The 25,371-nt window shown below is 41.5% G+C and overlaps 1 protein-coding gene across 9 annotated transcripts; it reads left to right on the forward strand.

The window, feature by feature from the left end:
• The first annotated feature begins 839 nt into the window (after positions 1-839).
• On the forward strand, positions 840-25,319 carry LIG1 (DNA ligase 1). Of its 9 annotated transcripts, none has more exons than XM_081165277.1 (28): positions 840-989; positions 2,906-3,058; positions 3,752-3,838; positions 8,920-9,076; positions 9,425-9,536; positions 10,895-11,005; positions 11,123-11,278; positions 11,378-11,533; positions 12,604-12,715; positions 14,060-14,158; positions 14,820-14,876; positions 14,970-15,142; positions 15,315-15,481; positions 16,587-16,663; positions 16,953-17,044; positions 17,588-17,687; positions 18,313-18,398; positions 19,479-19,594; positions 19,696-19,791; positions 19,937-20,047; positions 20,363-20,434; positions 20,576-20,720; positions 21,040-21,122; positions 21,485-21,637; positions 21,901-21,954; positions 22,295-22,438; positions 24,129-24,221; positions 25,004-25,319. In XM_081165277.1, the coding sequence occupies exons 2-28, from the start codon at positions 3,027-3,029 to the stop codon at positions 25,079-25,081; spliced, it is 2,919 nt and encodes a 972-aa protein (XP_081021403.1). In that variant the 5' UTR covers positions 840-989; positions 2,906-3,026; the 3' UTR covers positions 25,082-25,319. The 9 variants fall into 9 exon arrangements, with proteins under 9 accessions (XP_081021403.1, XP_081021409.1, XP_081021411.1 ...); XM_081165283.1 differs by lacking the exon at positions 25,004-25,319 and adding an exon at positions 23,074-23,160; XM_081165278.1 differs by lacking the exon at positions 840-989 and adding an exon at positions 1,116-1,231.
• Positions 25,320-25,371: the final 52 nt, after the last annotated feature.

Consider the following 25,371-nt stretch of genomic DNA (forward strand, 5'->3'; position numbering starts at 1 on the left):
CAAGTTATCCTGGTTGGTGTCTTTGTTTTTGTCCAAGGGAGCCCTCGGATTTTTCCGTTAACACCAAGCACCATCAACTATTCTTCAGTGGAATGGATATTTTGTGGCTTCCACAACAGTTTTTTTTAGATTTTCAAAGATGCCCCCTGGCCCCAAAAGGTAAGGGTGGGCTGATCTAAGTTAAATGGCACCTTGCAAGGCAGGGCTATTTGCACATTAGTGGCTAGGCTAGAGTTTTGAACCATTTTGTATTTCTGTTTTCATATTGCTGGTAAATTGTCTGAAGAAAAATACACTGGGAATAAAGGTTTCCAGGATCAGATCTTAAGCCTTCTCAGTTTTAAGATTGAGCAGAAAAACAGTGGATTTGGTTTGGATCTAAAGTGTTAACGTGGTTACATGCCACTATTTTACATTAATACCGAATGTTCTAACACACCTTCAAATCAGTAGTGTCTGTTTTCTCCCAATAAGAGGAGCAGCTGCCACAGTCCTATAAAAAGAGTACTGAAAACTGGAATTAAATCATTTATTGGTGCCTTCACCAACTGCAGCAGCACTTGCCCAAACTCACAAAACATGGACTACATTTCCCAGCACGCACTTCGCTAAGCAGTTCGGAGTGCAGGACGTCAAAAAGTGGAATGCGATCTAAAAAAATAAATAAATCCATTTTCTAGGATGCCGCCGCCCGACTATGAGTAGTACAAAGCGCTTCGACTGGCTCAGATTGGACTTCATTTCCCAGCATGCCCACGGAATGAAGGATGGAAACGGGGGAAGAGTGATTTCCCCACCACCAGAAAACTACGTTTCCCAGCGTGCTGAGGGTTGCTGAGTGTGTGACGTCGCTCGCCTGTCAGAGTTAGATTTTCGCGCGAAAAAAATAGAAAGGTTTGCAAAGCGGCAGAGAGAGAGAGAGAGAGAGAGAGAGAGAGAGAGAGAGAGAGAGAGAGAGAGTGATACCGACGTTGCAGAGGCTCGTGCAGGTAACTGTCGCGTGCAGGCCGCTGAAGGAACCTTCACAACGAGGGGGGAGGGGCGGGGTAAAGTTTTGGCGGGAATTCACTGGGCAGCGCGAGGCAGAGTGGGCCCCCCTTTCGCGAGGGGGGGGGGAGAATGGCGGGAATGTGGCAACCCCTCCCCCCACCCCAGTTCTCCAAGGAGGCGCCCCCTCACCTGCCCCTTTTTTCTTCTTACTCTTCTTCCCAGGGACCCAAGAGGTCGTCGGGTATTATTCTCTTTGGCTCCCATCACACCCACCATCACCTCCGTTGGAGGTGGCTGCTGAGGGGGGCGGCCTATACCTTTCACCTCCTCTGCTCCTCTCAGCGGATGGGGTTCTTTAAACGAAAAACGGTTTATTCGTTCGTTGTTTGTCTCATTCGCCGTTATGAGGGCGGCGTTTTTCTATCTCTCCCCTCCCCCTCCCCCCGCACGCCTTTCTTCAACAGAAGGTGTGGCGACGTTTGTTCATACAAAATGAAGGGGCGCAGGCAGAGATACTATTGTGCCAACAAGGGCCAACCAGCCTGTTCTTGGTGAAAGAAACAAATCCTGTCACATCCAGAGTTCTGTTTCTTGGTCATTTAAAATGTGGCAGGACACGAGAAACTAGATAAAACTGTGGGGCACGTGAGCGTCACCATGGACGCCTGTTTGGGTGCTGAGGTTCCTGCACTTTCAAAAGTTAGGAAGGAGAGGAAAGCCTGCTGAAGCTTCTCATTTTCCACAACTTTTAAAGGCTCAGGGACCCTGTCCCTGCTTTCTATCAGGCAACATATGTAGCAGCTGCAAGGAATTTTGCCTACTGTGTTTTTTGTAAGTCGATTAATCTTAAGAGGTCTAGCACTTCTCTGCTATGCAGCTGAAGCACAAGGATGTTCCTGTGGACCCTGAAAAAGACATGGCACCAGATAATGTAGCTTCTCCACAGTCGCTTTTGCTTCACAGATCTTTCCTTTTTTTAGGTTGCATGCTCTTGGCTGTGTAGTGCCACAGGAAGCGTTTCAACATAATTTCTTTTTTTAAAAAGAAAGCCTTAATTTCACACACACATATTCAGCAGCTGCCATCCCCTTCTATGCTGTCTTGTGGCACATAGTACTATGAGGGATTTACAGAGGGACTGCGCACGCACACACACACAAAATTGTAGTTGAGGTGTTTTATGCACAGTTGAGTAAAACAGTTCTAATCCATGTTAGTGACGGGGGATATAAAATCATTAGCTAGTACAGTAGTCTTGATTAGTTCACTATATACATGTAAGATTATGTGTAGAAGGGTGCACAAGTTAGCCGCATTTTTTTCCACCACCCTTTCCTATTTAAATTCATTTTAGTCTCAAGGACAACTGGGGCCAAGTGACACTACAGTGCTCTCCTTTTTCCTAAGGTGCCTCTGTCAGTCCCTCGCCAACTCCATCCTCTTTTTTTGTACCTAGCAAAAGGGTTGTGGAGGCTCACAGCACTGTCTCTCAGCTGACTAGGAGGGAACTGTAACTGTGGAGACACTGTATTGTGAACCAGACAGCTGTGTCTCATAAGACTAGCTATTCATACTACGCTTTTGGGTTTCCTCCACAGTACAAGTATGTATGTGTGAATGTTTGAGGTGTCGTGTATACTCCGTAGCATGCTCCCACTGTCATGCCTTTAAATATATATATATATATTCATTTCTAATTGTCATATCACAATGACTTGGAATGGATATAAACACTTAAAGCAAGATCATGAAAAATATAAAGTACTGCATCTTGAGATGGATTCATATTTATACTTTATTTGCCTAGCTTTAAAATCAACCCAGATGAGGTCTTGCCATACTTCTGGGAGTAGTTCAGGCTTGAACTAATGCATGACTTGTTTGTTCATCTGCTTCCTCTTTTCATTTTTATCAGCTATAGCCCATGAGAGGATAGAATCTAACAACCTGTTCCATGAACCCCACTTGTGCTCTCTTTGCCTTGTGGAAGTGGCCAGTCGAGTTGTTATTCTGACAGCAGGTTCAGTACTACCCTTATGCAAAGCTGCACAATGCAAAGCACTATAAGGTAAGCATTACCTTGGAATGTGGGAATGAGGAGAACTCCCCCCCCCCAATGTTCAAACATAGAAATTGGCAACTTGGGGAAATGTTTCCTTGTCAAATACTTTTTGCTGGGCTGAACAGTGTGATCATTCTTTAGAGCAGGTATTGTCAGCCTTTTCAGACCCAGTACCCGCTTTTAACCCAGACATGCATTTGGGGACCCATTTCTTAATCTTTTACCATACATTTGCACGGTGGTAGTTTTCCTGTAGCAACCCACCTTGGATCAGGCCACAACCCACTAGTGGGTTCCAACCCACCAGTACTGTGTGCATGGTTCTCATTCTCCCTATTTTTATCCTCACAACAACCCTGTGCGGTAGGTCAGGCTAAGAGAGACTAGTTGGCCCAAGGTCACTTAGCAAGCTTCATGACTGCATGGGAGGACTTGAACCCTGCTCTCCTAGTTCCTAGTCTGCCACTCTAACCACTCCACCACCACTGACTTGCCATGTATCATCATGCGTACTATTTCTGCCTAAGATACCCATGTAATAATATGTGACTCTATTGGGTATTGGGGGGAGCTATTGGCTTTTCGAACAGCCAGAAGTACTGATAACCTCAGTCCTGTTGTTGAAAGAAGTGGGTGAACTCTGCTGCCAGGAGTAGAGGAAGATAACAGACATAACCATATTTATTTGTATCTGGGCAGATCATTCTTCCAGCCCCTGGCACAAACAAAGCCTGGAAAAGAAGCAGCAGAGACGAATCACCTGGAAGAGGAGCCTGCCCCCCAAAGGTAAGTCACATTGGGGTATGCACTGGTATATGGACAAAACTGTACACTACTCCCCCTTTTTAATGCAGTTTGAAACTCTCAGGATGCAAAATTTTCACAGAATACCAGATTCCACACATGCACAATAAAATCTGCTGAAGACCAGTGCTTTTAAGTAAGAGCCTTTTGGTTGTACTCTTACAATGCAGTGGTACTTTGGTTCTCAAACTTAATCCATTCCAGAAGTCTGTTCCAAAACCAAAGCATTCCAAAACCAAGGCGCGCTTTCCCATAGAAAGTAATACAAAACGGATCAATCCGTTCCAGACTTTTAAAAACAACCTCTAAAACAGCAATTTAACATGAATTTTACTATCTAACGAGACCATTGATCCATAAAATGAAAGCAATAATTAATATACTGTACTATAAAATAAATAAGACGGTATTGTAGATGATAAAAATAAAAATTAATTTTTTTCTTACCTGCACTGATGATAGTCATTGTTTGTTTTTTTTTTTTTTTATAAAATTTTTATTGGTTTTACAGAATTTTTAAGAAAAACAGACAAACATTAAGAATAACAAACATACACGTATAGTTTCAAACATATTTTCATAAACCTCCTTTCTAGGACTTCCCCATACCCCCCCTCTCTGCATCCCAATGTTCATAGTTCAACTAGCAACTCCCAGTTATTACTTTTCCAATCTCTATCCTCTTAGTCCTCTCTTACACTCTGACCTTATGTCCCTGTACCCCTTTGTTTCTGGAAACTACGACATTTTAACATTCATTAAGTTTATAGTAGTCCTTAAGATAGCTTTTAAATTTTTTCCATTCTTCTTCTACCGTCTCTTTTTGTTGGTCACGGATTCTGCCTGTCATCTCGGCGAATGTCATGTAGTCCATCACTTTCATCTGCCATTCTTCCAAAGTGGGTAGGTCTTGTGTCTTCCAATACTTTGCGATAAGTATTCTTGCTGCTGTTGTGGCATACATAAAAAAAGCTCTATCTTTCTTTGTCACCAATTGGCCGACAATGCCCAAGAGGAAGGCCTCTGGTTTTTTAGAAAAGGTACATTTAAGTACCTTTTTCATTTCATTATAGATCATTTCCCAGAAGGCCTTAATCTTCGGACATGTCCACCAAAGGTGATAGAAGGTACCTTCAGTCTCTTTACACTTCCAACATTTGTTATCGGGCAAATGATAAATTTTTGCCAGCTTAACTGGGGTCATGTACCACCTGTATACCATTTTCATAATGTTTTCCTTTAAGGCATTACATGCCGTAAATTTTATACCGGTGTTCCATAACCATTCCCAGTCAGCTGACATAATGTTATGTCCAACATCCTGAGCCCACTTAATCATAGCCGATTTAACTGTTTCATCCTGTGTGTTCCATTTCAACAACAAATTGTACATTCTAGATAAATTCTTAGTATTGGATTCTAACAATTCGGTTTCTAATTTTGATTTTTCCACCTGGAAACCGACTTTCCTGTCCTGTTTAAAAAATTCCATTATTTGTCGATATTGGAACCAATTTTCCACTTTATGCTTCAATTTCTCCTGACTTTGTAATTTGAACTTATCTCCATCCTGTTCTAAAATTTCCCAATACTTCGGCCATCCGACCTCCATATTGAGTTTTTTCACTGCATTGGCCTCCACTGGTGACACCCATCTAGGGGTTTTGTTTTCCAATAGATCTTTATATCTTATCCAAACATTAAACAATGCTTTTCTAACAATGTGGTTTTTGAAGGCACTGTTAACTTTATCATACCAAAGATATGCATGCCAACCAAAAGCATTATTGAAACCTTCCAGATCTAAGATGTCTGTATTCTCGAGGAGCATCCATTCTTTGAGCCAGCAAAAAGCTGCTGCCTCATAATACAATTTTAGGTCCGGCAGGGCAAAACCCCCTCTTTCTTTAGCATCTGTCAATATTTTAAATTTAATTCGGGGCTTTTTGCCCTGCCAGACAAATTTTGAGATATCTTTGTGCCACCTCTTAAAACATTCCATCTTATCAATAATCTGCAAGGTCTGAAACAAAAATAGCATTCTAGGCAATACATTCATTTTGATTACAGCAATTCGGCCTAACATTGACAGTTTCAAATTTGACCATATTTCTAAATCTTTTTTAATTTCTGACCAACATTTTTCATAATTGTCCTTATACAAATTCTGGTTCTTGGATGTTAGATAAACTCCTAGATATTTAACCTTCTTGACCACAGTCAAACCTGTTTCCTCTTGAAATTTCTCCTTTTCCATATCTGTTAAGTTTTTCCCTAAAACTTTGGTTTTTAGCTTGTTCAACTTAAATCCAGCTACCTGGCCAAACTGTTGTATTATTTCTAATACTTTTTTCGTACTAGTGTTTGGCTCTTGCAAAGTCAATACTAAGTCATCTGCGAACGCTCTTAACTTGTAATGTTTAGCTCCGACCTGCACACCCTTAACCTGCTGGTCATTTCTTATCGTATTCAGCAACACCTCCAGAACTGAAATAAAGAGTAATGGGGAAATCGGGCACCCCTGTCGTGTTCCTTTTTCTATCTTAAGCTCCTCAGTCACAACATTATTTACAATCAGTTTGGCTTTTTGTTCAGAATATATTGCAGCCATACCATTCTCAAAACCCCGGCCTACCCCCATCCTATGGAGATTCTTTTTCATAAAACTCCAAGAGATATTGTCAAAGGCTTTCTCCGCGTCCACAAAGATCAATACTGCTTTAGTGTTTATATTCACCTCTAGCTTTTCCAGAATGTCTATAACATTCCTTACATTGTCTGCCAGGTGTCTTTTAGGGAGAAAGCCTGCTTGGTCCTTATGAATCATCTCCATCAAAACTCTTTTGAGTCTTTTTGCCAAAATGTCGATGATAGTCATTGTTTGGATGGGGGGCTTTTATCCATTTCTGCAGTCACACAATCCATCAGTAGCTGAACTGGGTTCCACACAGTCACAAAAACAAGTGAACTGAAAAAGCCTCAAAAACAAAAAAGCAAAATAAATAGCAAAAACAAAAGTGCCAAACTTAATCTATTCCGGAAGTCCGTTTGACTTCTGAAATGTTCGAAAACTAAGGCACAGCTTCTGATTGGTGCAGGTGCCCTGGAAACAATATCCGATAGCCGGGTTTTTGGCATTTAAGAACCAAGGCGTTTGAGAACCAAGATACCACTGTATTTTCTGAAAATATTTAAAATGAATTTAATGATATTAGATACATACACATGAAGAAGTACAAATTAAGAACGGTGTTAATGTAAAACAATTTTATCCTTCCATCAGCATTTTTCAATTCTACCACGTTTCTCTCTCAGAAGCAAAGAAGCTTTAATTACTGTTATTACATCTATATCCCACCTTTTAGGATTACAGATTTCTTGTTGAAGCTAAAAATGAAATTTACAGGAAAACCAAAAATACTTTTCAGCAATCCAGTATGGTCATTATCTGTTTATATAAGAAATATATTTTTACTGGTTTGCTATTTTAACTTTGGTTATAATTAGGTATGTCATGGGTTGTGTGTTATTATCATAGAGTGGGAGCATTTATCATTCCAACACTGAAAAGAGCTGGCCCTCTTAAAATGTTGGTAAGGAACTGTATCATGTGATGGGAAAGAGCATTCCAAAGCAGTTAGGATCGGTTAGGAGAAAGCTGCAATCCAATAAACTCTTGCCCATCCATGGGGCTTAATTCTGAGTACACAAGTGTAGTCCAAGTTGCGTGAAACAAAACAGGAGAACATGGAAAGAGAGACTTCACAGGTGTTTTAGTGTCAGGATTTAATGTCACTATTAACATGGAACAAGTTTGTTTGATCTTTTACTTACTGTTTGCTTTTTCACTTTTTCTGTACAAGTTCCTTGTCATTGATATAAGAATCAGAGACCCAGGGTGTACATTTTGATTTAATTATGTTTCAGATATTAATGACATCTAATGTTTAGAAAGATAGAATGCATCACTGAATAGTTTTTATGTGTGGTTCCTGTGTGCCTATATTTTATAACCCCTATGCTCTCAAGGCCATAAACAAGAAAACCTATCTAACCTTGAAAGTGGCACAAATGGTTATGTTGTTCTAGTTAACATCAGAGTGTAAATCCAAACATCTCCTTCAAGCTTCCTGAAATGTCTCAGGGAGAAGGGAAGTGAGATAGGGACTGGAATGTAAACAACCCTTCTGAAAGCCTGGTTGTCAAGGAAATGGTGATAGAAATGCAACATTTGAGACCAAATAGCCAGGACACTCTTGGGATATCTCAAGGTGATTGCGGGGGTGAATATATAGAACCATATATGTTTTACTTGTCGTGTAACCTTTCTTGATGTATGTAGAAGCATGTCTATATTTTGAGAATGCTTAGGTGTTTTATGACTCTTTGTGTGCTGTGCCTATAAAACCCTTGTTTTAATTCTTCTCATGGCAGACCTTCTTAAGTGGTGGTTTGACTAGAATAGCCGCATTAAGTTGGTCCTTTTGCAATAGTATTTAATAAACTCCAAGTCCCTAACTGGATCTGCTGAATCTTGCTGTAATTCTCTTGGTTCCGTGTTTTATTTAAAAGCTGTCCCCTCACCTGGGTAACAAGTGGTGTAAAAGTAAGTTCTTTCCACACCATCAATTCTTTTTACCTCTTCACAATGTGCCTGAAGTGTAATTGCTATATAAACCTCTCTGCTAGAACATTTGCTCCTGCTCTTTGCTGATGGCACATAAACTAGAATGGATTTTGAAATGAATCCAGCTCAGAGAGTCCACATTAGGGATGGATGATGGGCTTGTGCATACATGGGAGAGCCTGTATGGTATAGAGGTTAGAGTTTTGGATTAGGACTGTAGAGATCCAAATTCAGATGCCCATTCAGCCATAAAGGTCACTTCATGAACTTGGGCCAGTAATTATCTCTCAGCCTAACCTACCTTATAGGGCTGTTGTTAGTATAAAATGATTGAGGAAGACTATGTTTGCCAACTTGAGGTCTTTGGAGGAAAGTTGGGGTTAATAATAATAATAAGTCCAGTTGTTCTGTTGCTAAGCATTCTGTCTCTTTTCAGGAAACTTGTAGATTCTGAACCACAGGTAAATGGTATAACACACCATGCAAATTCCTCAGTGAATACTGCAGCCCAAAAAACCACCTCCGTTATTAAAAGTGAAGTGGATTCTGGAAAACCAAAACAAAAGGATACAGAGGCAGATAATAACAAGCAGGTAGGCCCCCTTTCTGACATGCCCTGATCTTTGAATAACTATTCATGCAGAAATCAATCCATCTCTGAAATCTGTAGTTCAGGTCTTGCAGCCCTGGTCTTTTGGGTGTAATTTCAGTTTCCAGCAACTTAGTGTATTTAGGGTGTCCTGGTTCATCACTATGTATAAAGACTGCTACATCCCCCTTTTACCCTCAAAACTGCATCCTTTGTAGTGCCTCTTTCATTTCAGCATTAAATTGATTCTCAGGTAGTTTTTTTGTCCTGCCCAGCCCCAAGAATGCAACACCTTTATTTGGAGCTATTTCTTCTGCCGACACCTTTTTACTGTGCAGTTATGCCTTTTTAGGTTTCTGACTGTGTTCCTGAGCAAAAGATTCCTGTGCAGAGCACCTCACAAAGCACCAGCCCAGCTTCCTCTAATTCGCCCTCACCCACCTACATTCCACGGCGCAGAACAGGTAGGTACCCAGCCATTTGGTCATCAAGAGCATCCATAAAATCTTAGGTTTTTTCTTCTTCTGTACATGATACCCTGTTTCCCCGAAAATAAGACAGTGTCTTATATTAATTTTTGTTCCCAAAGATGCGCTAGGTCTTATTTTCAGGGGTTGTCTTATTTTTCCATGAAGAAGAATACGGTACACATTCATTGTTGAACAAAAAAAAAAAGGGGAAATTTATTACCTGTATACTGTACAGCGCCTTACGGTAGCTTCAGGGGCCTTATATTCCGGAGTGGCCTTATTATCGGGGAGGCCTTATATTACAGCGAGAGGCAAAACTGGAAGTAGGTCTTATTTTCGGGGGATGTCTTACTTTCGGGGAAACAGGGTAGTATAGTGGAATATTGGCCTGGCTCTTATCTTGCAACTTTCACCTCTCTGCTATAAGACTTCTTTAGTGGCATTTGTTTTGAAATTATTCTTTAAACACATAAGAATGTAAGTTTCTTTGAAGTTAGAGAGGTTTAGTTCTAAGTAAGCATGCACTGTTTAGAATATGGGCTTATTGATCAGTGCAACTTCTAGTTCTTTTAGCTACTTGGAAAGACTGTTACATACATGCACATCACATATTTAAATTCTCTGATTTCCCCTGTGTTACACATTTGAAAAAATAAGATGGCAAGGATGGATGGACCCACAACTTGCAATAAAATAGTTTTTCTAATGCAGCAGAGCAGGTTGAAATCACAAATGTGTTGAAAAGTTTTTTGCACACTTTAAAGTAATAGAATAGCTTTATCACCAGGCTGTTTCCTCTTAATTGGAGTGACTGGAGAAATTTGGCTCTGAACAGAAGGACAACTTGCAGTTTGAGATACACATAGGGGGTTCATTAGATTCCAGAGCCTGGGGAAGTAGTTTTCAATCATAGCAATCCTAGAAAAATGCAAAGAATTTTCAAATAGTGAATACAGGCAAAGGAAAACTGGAACTAAGGCTTCCAACATGGTGTTCTCTAAGGCTTCCCTTAAAATATTTCACTCCCCTTTCAGCAGCCTACCATCTTAACCCTTTTGGGAAAATTCCCTCAGGCTAACACATCAGTGTATTGTATTATGGCTAGACAAGTGCAGAGACAGAACCCATAGGACCTGAACATCATTAATGTCTGTGAATGTGACATTTCATTGTTGCACCCATAACCTAGGTTTAAGGTGACATTTAGCTCCTAGCTTTCATATCTCAGTTTGGCTGAGGGGCTAGTGAGAGGACAACTCTTACTTTTGTTTGTACCAACAAGAAATTATCTTAATTGTTAAGAAAATTGTAGTGCCAATTTGTCCATCAGCAAGACTTATCTCTGCCTTCAGCACGCAAGCAGCTCCCTAAACGTAAAGCAGAGGAAGAAGTCAGTAACCATGATAGCATCCAGCAGGAACATTGTACCAAAAGATGGAAAGGAGATGATGAGGATGGAGAGGGTGAGTACTTTCTGATGCCTTGTTGGAAGGCTGAAGAATGGTACAAGGTGATATCCAGATATCCAGACTGAACCTTCTTTGAATTCTGTTAGTCCTTGTCTTCTCCTTCTTGTGTAGGCACAAAAGGGGAGCCAGATGAGGAGTCCATCAAGACAGAAGAAATGAAAGATGATAATTCAGAAGTGGTACAGGTAAAAATTGAGGTAGATGCAGAGGAAGAGACAACACCAGCACCCCCTAAGCCATCCAGCAAGCCCATCTCTAATTTTTTTGGTGAGTATATGGTAGATGGAAATACTCATGCTCAAATGATAGTACTTCTATTAGATCCCCACTGAGAATGTTGTGTGGGAATGTATCCTTCTTGTATAGGCACAAAAGGGGAGCTTGATGAGGGGTCCATCAAGACAGAAGAAATGAAAGATGATAATTCAGAAGTGGTACAGGTAAAAATTGAGGTAGATGCAGAGGAAGAGACAACACCAGCACCCCCTAAGCCATCTAGCAAGCCCATCTCTAATTTTTTTGGTGAGTATATGGTAGATGGAAATACTCATGCTCAAATGATAGTACTTCTATTAGATCCCCACTGAGAATGTTGTGTGGGAATGTATCCGTGGCCCCATTTAGAAACCACTATATGATGAGAGTTTTGGATTCTTGAAAATAAAGGATTTTTTAAAAAAAATAGTCAGAATGGTTGTGAAAGGAAATTTGAAAGGGATTGGCAAAGAGCTTTGTGTGGAAGAAAGAATACCTTCTACACCAGTCCTGTACTGCATAACACGGAGATAACAGATGCCAGGAGGTTTGTGGGTCTCCCTCTGAAGACTGTTTGGAAACTTCAGCTGGTACAGAATTCAGTGGCCAGGTTGCTCACTGGGGCAAGATGGTTTGAGCGTATAACACCAATCCTGGTCTGACTACACTAGCTGCTATTAGCTTCTGAGCCTAATTCAAAATACTATTCAGGACCACAATACCTCAAGGTCCACCTCTCCCCATATGAACCAACCCAGACCCTGCACACTTCATCTGAGGCCCTTCTTCATGTGCCACCTCTGCAAGAAGTCCAGAGGTCAGCAACACAAAAATGGGCATTTTCTGCAGTGGCTCCTCATTTGTGGAATGCTCTATCCAGTGAGGCTCACCTGGCCCTATCATTATATATCTTTAGGTGCCAGGCAAAAACTTCCCTTTATAACCAGGCCTTTTTTACTTTTAACTATTTGTGGTCTTTTTAGAAGTGTGTGGGATGTTTTTAATGTATTCCTCTTTCATCTTGGTTTTAATGTATCTATGTGGGGTTTATTGTCTATTTGTTTGATTGGAAGTTGCTCTGGGCAAGATAAAGCAACTGACAAATTTAATAAAATAAAAAAGGAAAATGAAAAATAAGAAGTGATTCTGAAATCTCACTGTTGATAGCCCAAGAAGGGGCTGAGAGTCTGGCCTACTGTGGAATGTTTCCAAAGTCTTAGTCTTGGTTCCAGTACCTCCTAAGTTTGTGGTAATTCTCATATATTCATCAGTACTCCAAAATAGTTGTTCTACTTATGGAGGGAAACTGCCACATTTGTCTCATTTCTGCCTTATAGCCCCTCGGAAAGCCTCTGTGAAGACAGAGAAAAAAGAAGTGCCGGTGATAGGAGGAAACATGTCTGCACCAAAGAGCCTTAATGGCCATGAATCCAATAGCAAAGCTGACTGGCAAGTGATCAGTGCCATTTGAGGCACTATATTTCTTTTGTGTTACCACCAGGTTAGGACTCTAGAGTAGCATGCAGGAATTCACACAATTGCCAGCCACTCTGAATGGAAGCAAGCTAATTTTTGCTCACTTGGGAGAGTTGATTGGAGGGAAAACCAAAGGTAATGGTAGCAGCACAGTAAGAGAGACTGTAAAGTGTTTTGTCCACAGAAAAAAACCACCATAGATGACAATAAATTCAAATATTTCTGTTTTGGACTGTCTGGGAGCCCCACAATTGTACATGTTATGTTTGCTATTTCTAACAACAGTAATGATGGTGATAAGAAGTTAGGGCTGGCAGACAGTGCCTTGACAAACTTTGAACTTTCTGTTTCACTGTTTGTATAGAAGAATTGGTCTATGTTTCTGCTCATTCCCAAGTAAGGAATCCCACCACAATCACCCTTCATTCTTACCCATCTTCTCTCCTGCATAAACTAGGCATACTTTGAGAATCTCCTTGTCCAAGGAGACACTTGAATTGATGGTTGTGGTCAGTGCTTCCCCCCTAGAAAAATAGGTACTGGTACTCGCCATGAAGCTGTTAAAGTAAGTGTCACTTTTTAACAAAAAAAAGAGAGAGGTGCTGGTAATGTGTACCTTTGAGTACTCCCTGAAAAAAAAGCACTGGTTGTGGTCATTATTGGCCCCTTCATTCACTTGATGAGTTGCTAATTTAACTTAGTTGTCTTCTCTGTTCCTTCTCACATTTGTGAAGGCTATCCCCTAGAGCTTTGATTAGCTTAGTACTGATTATAAGAAAAAGCTAGTAACTCCAATCCCAGACTGGGTAAAGAATGCCTGGGGAAATAATATGTGTTGATCTAGGTCTTGGCTGGCTTTGTGGGAAGAGTTGGGGTTACTAATATTTCTCAGGGTGCCATTGAATTCCACACCCTCAAGTATCTAGTCACATGTGGGGTCTAAAATGGTTTTGACTATATTATTTTTATCTTTTTCTAACTAATGTGTATTTAGTAATGCTAGAAAGTTTCAGCTCTTGTCAGTGCTAGTTTGTCTAAATAAGATTACCAACTTTGAACCATTTTGGATCCTATCAGTCTGTCTTTAGGAGAGATCTATAAATAACCACTTGCTTGTGCTGAGCCAAAAATTAGCATCAGAAGATGGAGAATTATTGTAAACAAAGTAACAGTGGATTATGCATGTGCAGGTGAACTAATTTATTTTAAGAGAAAAAGGTTAATGGTTTGAAACCTTTGTGGACTTATTTGCAAAGTTGCCTGAACACATACATGACAGTCACAGTCAAACTGCATGCCTATTTCCTACTTTTTTAGTTCTGCCAAGCCATCTCTTACACTTGAGCCTACAAATTACAACCCAATGAAGGGAAACTATCATCCTGTAAACGATGCTTGTTGGGGCCCTGGCCAGAGGTAAGTGCGGCTGGGGTGGGGGCCTTTTTTGTGTGACAGAAGGCTGTTAGTCTCAACCCTTGTTTCCATAGTCTACCTTCATACACCCCTTATAATCCAAGAACTAGAGAGCATAGATAGCAAGTGGCTAACCTGTGACCCCCAGATGTTGTTGGACTCCCAACTCCCATCAACTCCAGGCAGCATGGCCTATAGTCAGGGAAGATGGCAGGCCAGCAACATCAGGAAGGCTAAAGATTAGCCATCCTGTTTGGATTGTCTGTTTTCATGTTAGCCACATTCATGCTTGACCATAGAATCATAGTGCTGAAAATTACTGCATTGATCATCTAATCCAATTCCTGCCCTGAGGTCAGATTCTAAACGGTCCAAAAAAGCACTCTTGTCATTGGTTTGTCACTCCATGTTGGGGTGCTTTGCTTTGGTTGGAGGGGGAAAGTGGCTTTCTTCTATGGTGTATCTTGGTTTACTTGTTTCAGTCAATGCAGAAGGTGGATGGACTTTTTGGTATGACTTAAGACTTTTTAATACTCACATTCTATGACCACAGCCCTTGCCAGGCAATGTAAAAGGTACAAGAAAGCAGCAACTGACTCTGTTGCCTGATCCTTATTTAGCTACGTGGCTCTGAACCAGTGTCATGTCCTCATTCCTCTGACAGGGTACCATACCTGGCAGTAGCTCGTACCTTTGAGAAGATTGAGGAGGAATCTGCCCGGTAAGGTCACTTTCTAGAATTCATGGAATAAATGGGGGTAGCATTTTATCTGACCACAAGCTGTTCTAACACGCTTCTGATCTATGTTGCCAGGTTGAAAATTATAGAGACCCTGAGCAATCTTTTCCGCTCTGTGATTGCTCTGTCTCCAGAGGACTTGCTGCCCTGTGTCTACCTCTGTCTCAACCGGTTAGGCCCAGCATATGAGGGCCTAGAGTTGGGCATTGGTAAAACCATCCTCATGAAAGCTTTGGCTCAGGCCACAGGTGAGTTTGCCCAGTTACAGTTACTGCTAATCTCCAGGCATTCAGCACCAATGTAATAATGGCTGCCTCTGTCCTTATCTAAATGATGAGACTGTCAGGAATTCATAAGAAATTGGCGATTGAGCTAGACCATGGTGTTCATGATAATTGTGGTCCTTCCTTCCTTCTGTAGGTCGTAATTTGGACCAGATCAAGGCAGAAGCAGCAGAAAAGGGAGACCTGGGTTTGGTTGCTGAGAGTAGCCGCACTACACAGGGTACCATGTTTGCCCCACCCAAGCTTGATGCTGCTTCTGTCTTTGGCAAACTTCAGGCCATTGGGCACATGACAGGAAGCTCTGTAAGTAATGGATGATTGGGCACGGATGGTCAGGGACAAGCGTCAAGAGAAAGCATTGGGTTATCTGGGGAAGGGGCAAGATTGAGGTCAGCACACGGACCTCCAGCACACGGGTCTAATTTGGCCTGCTAGCCCCTTTTTGTCAAGCCACACTCATCTGTGGAGCATGTAAAGACCTGGCTTAGCCAAAGGAGGTTTGCTATGGTTTGTGCAATAGGCTTTGCAAGACCTGACAACCAGTGAAACACTTTGAAAGGAGCTTTGCAACCAGTGCACTTGCCTGCACAGTTGGATTTGAAACTGCAGGCAACAAAGATCAGCTGATGTTATAACACCAGATGATTGACAGGTGGACCATCCTTCCCACCTACCAAATTTGTCTTACACAGTGGAGAGATATAGTAATTCTGGCCCACCATCCAAATCTAGTTCACCACCCCCAAAGCGTTTCTCCTTTAATGTGCATTTGGTACAACATATCTGATGTGATGTCTTCCAAGAAAGCACAGATAATGCTGTGCTAAAGGAGTATACATGTGTGGTATGAGGGCTCTCAAATAGTACAAGAATTCTAAAGCAGAGGGTTTTTCTCTGTACTTTTAGATTGGGCTGTTCTTTTACTACAAATCATACAAAGGATAGGCTACAGAGTCCCCAAGGGAACACAGCTATAAGCTAATATCTGGGAGGGGAGTTGTAAAAGCATTAACTTGAACACAATTTTTGTGAGCTTGCTATCTTCATTCATTCATTCATTTAAAAGCATTTCTAAGCTACTTAATATTAAAAAATCTGTAAGCAGTATACAAAAATAGCATAAAAACAATAAAAAGCAGTAAAACAGCATTATAAAAAGAGGAGCAGTTAAATACAGGTATTCAGAAACATCAGGGTCCATTCTTTCAGGTCAGTGAAAGCTGGGCAAAAACACATGTCTTCACATGATGTCTGAAGCAACCAAGATATATGCTTCATGTATGGCAGAGGAATGGGGATTCTACTGTATTTCATTATATAACACTAAAAAGAGTTCCTGAAGTATGTGCCAGGTTGCCCTTCCCTCCAGATGCATCTCAACATTAACTCCCATTTGTGCCCCTTTCAGTCAATGAACAAGAAGATTGACATTATCAAGACTTTGTTTGTTGCTTGCCGCTATTCAGAGGCTCGCTACGTTGCTCGGTGAGTGAGATATATCTTCCTCTAGTGTGCCTCCTCTCATATCCTCACTTTAGCACCTCCATACTGCACCCCTGTAACATTCTGTTCCCTAAAACTATACTGTAAGTTATTTCTCCCACTCCTATCTTACCTGTTGGTTTATTGTTGCCACACACCACCCTATTTCTCAGTCCCCACTCCTAATATCCCTGCTTCCAACAAACACAGACCCATTCACACAGAGTTCTCCTAGAGCCCTCAATTCCAGCCTTGTAATGTTACAATTGGTTTTTTTTTTCTTGTATCACAGGTCACTAGAAGGAAAACTGAGGATTGGGTTAGCAGAGCAGTCTGTCCTGTCTGCTCTGGCCCAGGCAGCATCACTCACTCCTCCAGGACAAAGTGAGTTCAGGATACAGTACAGCAGTGAGGGTTGGAGCTGTGTTGTGTTGCAGCTGGGAATAGTTAGTGTCCAATGTCAAGCATTTGGATGTTGCATGTAGGGAATTTGGTGCCATCCACAGGACAAGTGTATTGTGTATTTTGCAATTGGTCAGAATTAAATGCAAATAAATGGGTATCTTATGTCCAAAGATGAGATTTTGTAAGAATGTGGAATTTGAAGCTTTGAGACATGGAGGAGAAGGAATAGGAGAAAGACAAAAAGTTGGGCTGTGGTAACCATGAATGATACGGAACTTTGCAATATATTTAAGCACGCTCAGCTTCCCTTTGTTTCCTGATCTGTTTCCAGATACTGTCTATGTATAAAAGCTTCCTTGTTATCTTGCAAGCTTAAGGGTTAGGAATTAAAATTGAAAACTGTGTTTAACAGATTCTGTATTTTTCATAGTGAAATCAAACAAAAAGGCACATCCCAGCTACAGGGACCTTAGCAGTTTATATGTCAGCCACTGGGAATAGATATATTTCTTCCCTCTATAGAATTTCCCCCAGGAGTTTTGGATGCTTCAAAGGGCAAGTCTGCAGAAGTACGCAAAAACTGGTTGGACGAGAGAGCATTGATTGTTAAACAGGCCTTCTGGTGAGTAACTTTCTGCTTAATGTTCAGACCCAGTTGTTTTTCATCTGTCCCTAGTTCTCTGTCTTCAGAGGCTGAAATAGCTAAAGTTTCAACGAGCAATGGGACCTCAAGGAATATCAGATCTTTTTGCTCTCAGCCACGTGTATGTGGGCTTTTCCAGACTAAAATAAATAAGTGTATCCATTCTGGGATGATAAGAATAACCATGTGTGGTAAAATAGTAACCGTGGGCACTGTTAATCTGCTAGTTTACATTTTATGTGTGAACTCAGCCTACCCCACCCAATGCCTAAATGCACTCCTTGTTCTGGGGAGGGAAGGGGAGAGGGTTGCTCTTATTGTATTGTAATCAGATTGGAGTGCAAATTATCAAATTAGTAATAAAATGTGTGTTTTTCTCATGTTAGCCTTTCTTTCCTGCAACCTGGAGGCTGATAGAACTTTCTGCAAGAGCAAATAAATGCCAGAGAAGACATACATAGCCATAGGGAGTGCTGCATGAGTAGTGCTGGCTTCTGAATCAGCAGCCTAGCGCTGCAAGCAGTACTACTCTTTTGCAAGACCTTGGCTTGGAACCAAAGCCTTAGCAGAAATCTTAAGTCATTCTGGTTTACTTTGTTTTCAGTGAGCTGCCAAATTATGATACTATTGTGCCTGTCCTTCTGGAACATGGTGTGGAGAGTCTGCCTCATCACTGCAAGATCACACCAGGTACCTAGAACATTTGTCTTGTGTGTGGAAGGAAATTTAATGTATTGCCTTCAGCAGAGTGTTTACCTCTTTTCCAGAATTATTTATTCTCCTACAAGGAAGAGGGAATCTTCTGATGGGTTGGTCCTCCCTCTCACACCAATATGCAGGGCTATTCAAATTAGCTGCAATACAAGGGAGAAAGTCCCTCTCAGTTCTAGTCCTGCCTCTGATCAGGGTTCTGGCTAGCTCCACCTTTTTTGCTGATTCTGCCTAGAATTTTTTTGTCCTTCTCTCAGTTTTCTTCTGAAAACTGTTAACCAGTGCAAAACAAAAATTTCTAAAAAAAACATATGCTTTCATTTACAGAAACAAAATAAACCAGTTTCTAATCCTCTTGGTTGTGGGTGTGTATATTTTAAAACACAGATGTTGTCTATAACAACAGTAAGAAGTGATTCTGTCATGCATGACTTCATGTTTTGGAATCTCTTAAGTTGGGAACTCCATACTTAAATTGGGAAGAAGAAATAATAATAATAATAATAATAATAATAATAATAATAATAATAATAATAATAATAATTTATTACTTATACCACGCCCATCCAGTTGGGTGTCCCCAGCCACTCTGGGTGGCTCCCAACAGATTAAAAACAGAATAAAACATCAAACATTAAAAGCTTCCTAAATAGGGCTGCCAGCAGATGTCTTCTAAAAGTCAGATAATTGTTTATTTCCTTGACATCTGATGGGAGGGCGTTCCACAGGGTGGGTGCCATCACCAAGAAGGCCCTCTGCCTGGTTCCCTGTAACCTCACATCTTTCAGTGAGGGAACCACCAGAAGGCCCTCGGAGCTGGACCTCAGTGTCTGGGCAGAACAGTGAGGGTGGAGACGCTTCTTCGGGTATACTGGGCTGGGGCTATATTAATGGGGGGGGGGGGAATGTTGAGCTTCCCTTGCCCCTTTCTTCTCCATTACCATCATATGTTTCCTGAATCCTGTTCTTTTCCATACAGGGATCTCTGTCACTTTCCCTTCCAATGACTTGCTGATTAAACTGTTGTTGCAAATCTCAGCTTGTGTGCTTTCCCCACAGGGATTCCACTGAAGCCCATGCTGGCTCACCCAACAAGGGGAATTGGGGAGATATTAAAGCGATTTGAAGAGGCAGCTTTCACCTGTGAATACAAATACGATGGGGAGCGAGCACAGGTAAGGGTGCTAAGGATGCATGGTGTAAGGCCAAAAAAGGGAAATCCACCCCCATCCCTTTTCAATTTGTAGCTCAAGCTCAACTGTTTCCTTTTTCACAGATACATATCCTGGAGAATGGAGAAGTGCACGTCTATAGCCGGAACCAAGAGAACAACACAACAAAGTACCCCGACATTGTTAGCCGTATCCCCAAGGTGCATCAACATTTAGAAGTATGGGGTGAAGGGAGTGCATAACTAGGAGGGAACAGAATGTGGTGGAGGCTTGCTGACACAGGGTCATCTCTATAGCTACTGGGTCTCAAAAGGGTAGCTAAGCTAAATCCACTCCCTTGTTCAGGTAAAAAAGAGCACTGTGCAATCATGCATTTTGGATGCAGAAGCTGTGGCCTGGGATCCTGATTCCAAACAGATCCTGCCATTCCAGGTACTCACCACCCGCAAGCGCAAGGTAAGTGGCCTCTGATAGATTGTTTTACAAAAATATTAATCGGGTATGGTGCACACCATAGTTATAATGAGGTGGATTATGTTTGGATTGGGGAAGGAGGGTGTTGCATGTGGGAGCTGTGGCTTTGGGAATAAGAGTAGCTTCCATGAATAAATTGTGCGGCATATGGAAAGAAATTTCTCTTCTAGCATCTGTTAGTTGGGGTGTGCAAGAGACATGAGGAAAAATAAAACCAATAAGCAGAAACATTTCAAAGAAATTTTCCTGTGAAAATTTGTACTTCCCCTTTTATCTGACTGCACCTTTATTCTCCAGGATGTAGAGGCCACAGAGATCCGAGTGCAGGTTTGTGTGTATGCATTTGACATGCTCTTCCTTAATGGACAGGTAAGTGTATCCAGTATTACCTGGATCTTTGGTGCTTTCAGTCATTTGTTTTCCTGATGCCCTGCTTTAGGCCTTCCTCACCCCACTGGAGTCCCTGTTCTGTATCTGCCTTTCAAAATGTGCAATTGTGCATCTTTCCAGTCTCTAGTCCGGAAACCCCTATCTGAGCGCCGGGCTTTGCTTCATGATTCCTTCAATGAAGTTGAAGGCCAGTTCCTGTTTGCAACCTCCATGGATACTAGTAACACTGATGAGATAGCAGACTTCCTCGAATGCTCCATCAAAGGTATTGTGGGGATAGTGGTGGCTCACTGTTCTCCTTGCCACTGTATTATTTCACATAAGAAGCTCTAGACTCCTGGTGAGCCCCCACAATGAGAGCCAGTGTGCAGTCATGGGTAGGAGACCCAGGTTTAATTCTGTGCTTAACACGAAGCTCACTGAGTGACCTTGAGCATGTCCCTCTTTCAGCCTAACCTATTTTATAGTATTGTGAGGATAGTAGGGGGAACCATGTGGACAGCTTAAAGCTCTTTAACTAAAGGAGCAGGATAAATAAATGTGCCATAGAGGTTGGGATAATAAGGATGGTTTGTCTCCCTCAGATTCATGTGAGGGGCTAATGGTGAAAACGCTGGAAGTGGATGCCACATACGAAATTGCAAAGAGATCTCACAACTGGCTGAAGGTGAGAACAGAATCCCAGTCCAGCTTGTAGTGCCACCTGGCAAAAGAAAGTCTGCTTTAACTCGACTGACCTGAGGCAGGAGTGAAGATCCTGCCCCCTTCCTTCCCCAAATTGGCTGTGCTTTTCTTGGAGGGAGGAGGGCATCTTATTTATTTTCCTCCTTGCTTCTTCATTTGAATAAAATGTCCTTATGGAACGCTGACAATAATATTATAAGCAAAAATTCATAAAAGCAACGTTATATACCTCAAATTCAGAATCAAAATTTGCATCATTTGAAAGTTCCAGACAAAGATACAAGTTCAGCCCATATGCCTGAACAGACAAGTTGCTCCACTTAGTAACTCTGTTTTCCATACCAGCTTAAGAAAGATTATCTGGAGAGTGTTGGCGACACCTTGGACCTTGTGGTGATCGGTGCCTATCTGGGCAAGGGCAAACGCGCAGGCGTATATGGTTGTTTCCTCTTGGCTTGCTATGATGATGATAGCGAGGAGTTCCAGAGCATCTGCAAGGTAAGGCATTCCCAGGATCACCCAACTGTTAAGGACACTTGGCTTAGTGGTGCCCTGTAGCATCAAGTGCACCTGGCCCGACACTTTAAAAAGTACTTTTGTTTGTTGCCGTTTTATAAGTTAAAAGGCAGGAGGGTAGATGACAGTAGTCTGAGAAGTAAACTGAGTGGGTCTTGCACTTCCCACATCATGACCAGCGCATGGGTTTTCCAGCTCTGCAAGGCAACACTTCCCTAACAGCCATGTTTCCCTTCTACTCTCAGATCGGCTGTGGATTCACAGATTACGACCTAGAAGAATTCCACACCTCTCTCAAGGTAGGAGCTTTTTTCTGCTCTGACAAACTATCCTCCATGCTTGGATACAGAAGAAATTCTCATTCCCCCCACCCCCACCTTATCGCTTTACAAGGAATTTCTATTTATGTGGAGTTAGGAGTGGCAAAGAAGGGAGCCCATCCTCTTTGGATCTGGCCTTCTGCTCTAGTCAACTATTTCTTGATTTATAGGGGAGAAACGCCCATGTTCTGGGTCCTATGCCTAGAGAGTCTTAGTGGGCACCCAACCCTCAGCTATAAGTAGAGCCCAGAGGAAGATTGTGCAAACTCCTCTGGACTAGTCCATACAAATACTACTTATTCTAGTCTCTATATTGCAGGACTATGTGATTCCACAGCCACGATCCTACTACCGCTGGGGTGGAACAGCTGAGCCTGACCACTGGCTAGAGGCTCAGCATGTCTGGGAGGTGAGGTGTGCTGACTTATCCATTTCTCCAGTCCACAAAGCAGCAGCTGGTTTGGTGAGTGATTGATGGGCCATTGGTGAGAGATTGTATATATGATAATTCTACACTAAACCTCTCAAAACTATCCGTAGGACAGGCTTAGATGCATATACTTCACTTACCTGCTTTTTGTTCCTGAACTGTCCCACCCTGGAATAAATTTGTATGAAGGGCAGTACACACATACCTTGAGTTAGGAAACTATTTTTTGTTCACATTAATCATTCTGATTAGATACACAGTGGGTAATGAGCAGGATGTAACTATTCAGGAAATCTTTTAAATGCAAAGTTCTCTGAGAACATTAATTCAGCATGCTATATAAAGGCACTGTTTAGGTTTTGTCACTGGAGAATCAAAAGACAACTGGGTGTAAAGCATTGTGCCAAACTGAAAACGTGCTAGTGAAAAACCACAAAACTTTATTGTCCAAACACAATCAAATGCTAACTAATTTTGACCACATACTCTTTTTTTCAGAGATTATGTATTAAATAGGAATTCCTCATGGGATTTTGAAGCAATTGTTAATATGTAACACATTTTATTTGAAAAACATTCTAAATATATATATATGGTGCAGAATTTACTGTTAATTGCTACGTGTGTTTATAATCAAATGAACAACTAATGTGTTTCAACGGGTGCAGGTTAGAAAAAATAAATTTTGCAGAGAAGCTGGATTACACTTTGATCTGGCTGAAATCCATCACTTGGCTTTAATAATTTAAAGACAGGTAACGTTTCTTGGAAGATTACTTCATATTTAAGTGTGCTAACCTTGAAAGACCTTCAGCACCCTGTTTCTAGAAGCATCAATGCCAAAGTCACACATAAATTCTTATTTCTGGCACATGCTCGGTGAATGTCCTGACATCCATCATAGTTAAACTCCTCTGGGCTCTTCTGCTTACAACAGATAATTACTGTTGAACAATATTTTGCAGCTATTTACAAAGTTGTGCTATTTGTCCTATTGGTAACCATACTATGTAATTTGTGGCAAGTTATATTTTATCCATTCAAATCATTATGTGCTGCCAAAATTGTGGTATAGTTTGTATACTACTGCACAGTATTGTGGAGTGTGTAATGTTTTACATAGTTTTTCATGTTTTTAGAATTTTGTAAAACATGCAAGTTTATTATGGCCAGTGGCTTAACACTGGCAAACATTTTTTCAATGTTTCGTGAAATGTCTTGTCATTGGTGCTTCAGTATATCAGATCAGTCATAATGTTGACTTTTAGATAGACGTTGCAATTGGTCTGAGCAAATTTTTCAGTTCTGTATTATTGGTGTATTTCATGTGTGTTCCTCCTCAGGTTTTTTTTTTCTTCTGCAGTATATACATATGCATGCAGACATGGATAGAAAGAGCCCCGCATATGCAGAATGGCAGTGTCTAGATTGCTCCCAAGAGATCATGGCTTAGTTCTGGAGAAGGAAAGAGTAGTCTGTGCTTCAAGTAATCTAGGCACTAAAATTTGCCTCTTCAGAATTAAAATAAGTATCGCATCGCAAAAACTGTATTGCAGAAGAAGGGCATATCCTATACTGTTTCTCTTCCCTTGCTATCCAAATCACCAAGTTCTGAAATTGGCTGGAACTCCAGATAACATATTTTGGGGGAAACTGCCTTGTACAAATGAGGCACTGAAACATCCAACCCTAAACTTCTGACCAGCAAGTCCTTCCACTCCAGGTTGATGAAGAAAAGGGCATCTCCCTCCGCTTTCCCAGATTTGTACGCATCCGTGATGATAAGAAACCAGAGGAAGCCACTGCCAGTACTCAGGTACAGTGACGGGAGGATACATATGTATGGGATTGTAGTCTATGGGTCTAATAGTCATTGTTTGCAGACTCTGCAGAGCCATCTTTTCCTTTTACTACTCTAGTATTTAATTTCTATAGACCAGGTAAGAAGCGGGTGAGGAGGGAGAAAGGATCATCTTCAGGTTTTCTTGACAGATCTGTGACATGCAAGAGATTGGCCTCGTTTTTCTTTGGAAACATAAACAGTGGTACCTCGGGTTAAGAACTTAACCTGAAACTGTTCTTAACCTGAGGTACCACTTTAACTAATGGGGCCTCCCGCTGCCGCCACGCGATTTCTGTTTTCATCCTGAAGCAAAGTTCTTAACCCAAGGTACTATTTCTGGGTTAGCGGAGTCTGTAACCTGAAGCGTCTGTAACCCAAGGTACCACTGTATAATTTAGGACATTAAGGAACCATCTCCCTCCAGAGATCTAAAGGTTTAGGAACACTGGGCAATATCCTAACACATTCCTTCAGCACAAGGAATTCTGCTTGCACAATAGGACTTCCTCCCTCTCCTCCCCACTATGTGCCCCATGTCCTCCCCAGAGAATTAGGAGAACCCCCTAGAACTGAATTAGGGTTAATGTTCCATTGTTCAAACAGAAATCCTTGCGCTGACCGTATGTTCTCCATAGTGCTACATTAGATTCCACCCACTGAAACTGTAGATAAGGACTAGGTAGCAGTGTGCAGGGTTACTATGGTGAATGGCAATGGAAAATGGACATCTTTCCATAATATTTCTCTGGCTGCAGGTGGCTGAGTTGTACCGGAAGCAGCAGCAGATTCTGAATCAGCAATCAGTGGAAAAAGGAGATGATGATTTCTACTAATCCTATTCATCTGATTGTGAAAGGGTTTTTGCTGAACCCCTCTTGGAGTCAAGGTAGAACCTTGGTGCCCTCTTCAGACTTTATCTAATGAATGTACCCCACCCACTCTGTGGAGCTGTGGTAAAGATACAGTGAGGCATGTCCTGATAAGGCCCTGCTGTTTTCCCTGCGCTTGCCCAAATGCAGGCATATGTTGAGTTGATGATGGTCTGTTAATAAACCCTTGTATTTTTGGTAACTGCCTGTATCATTTGCTGTGCTATCTTGGACTTTCACTCACATGACTCATG

The sequence above is a fragment of the Podarcis bocagei genome, assembly GCF_964188305.1.
Source record: "Podarcis bocagei genome assembly, chromosome: 13".
In the NCBI taxonomy this organism is placed as follows: Eukaryota; Metazoa; Chordata; class Lepidosauria; order Squamata; family Lacertidae; genus Podarcis; species Podarcis bocagei.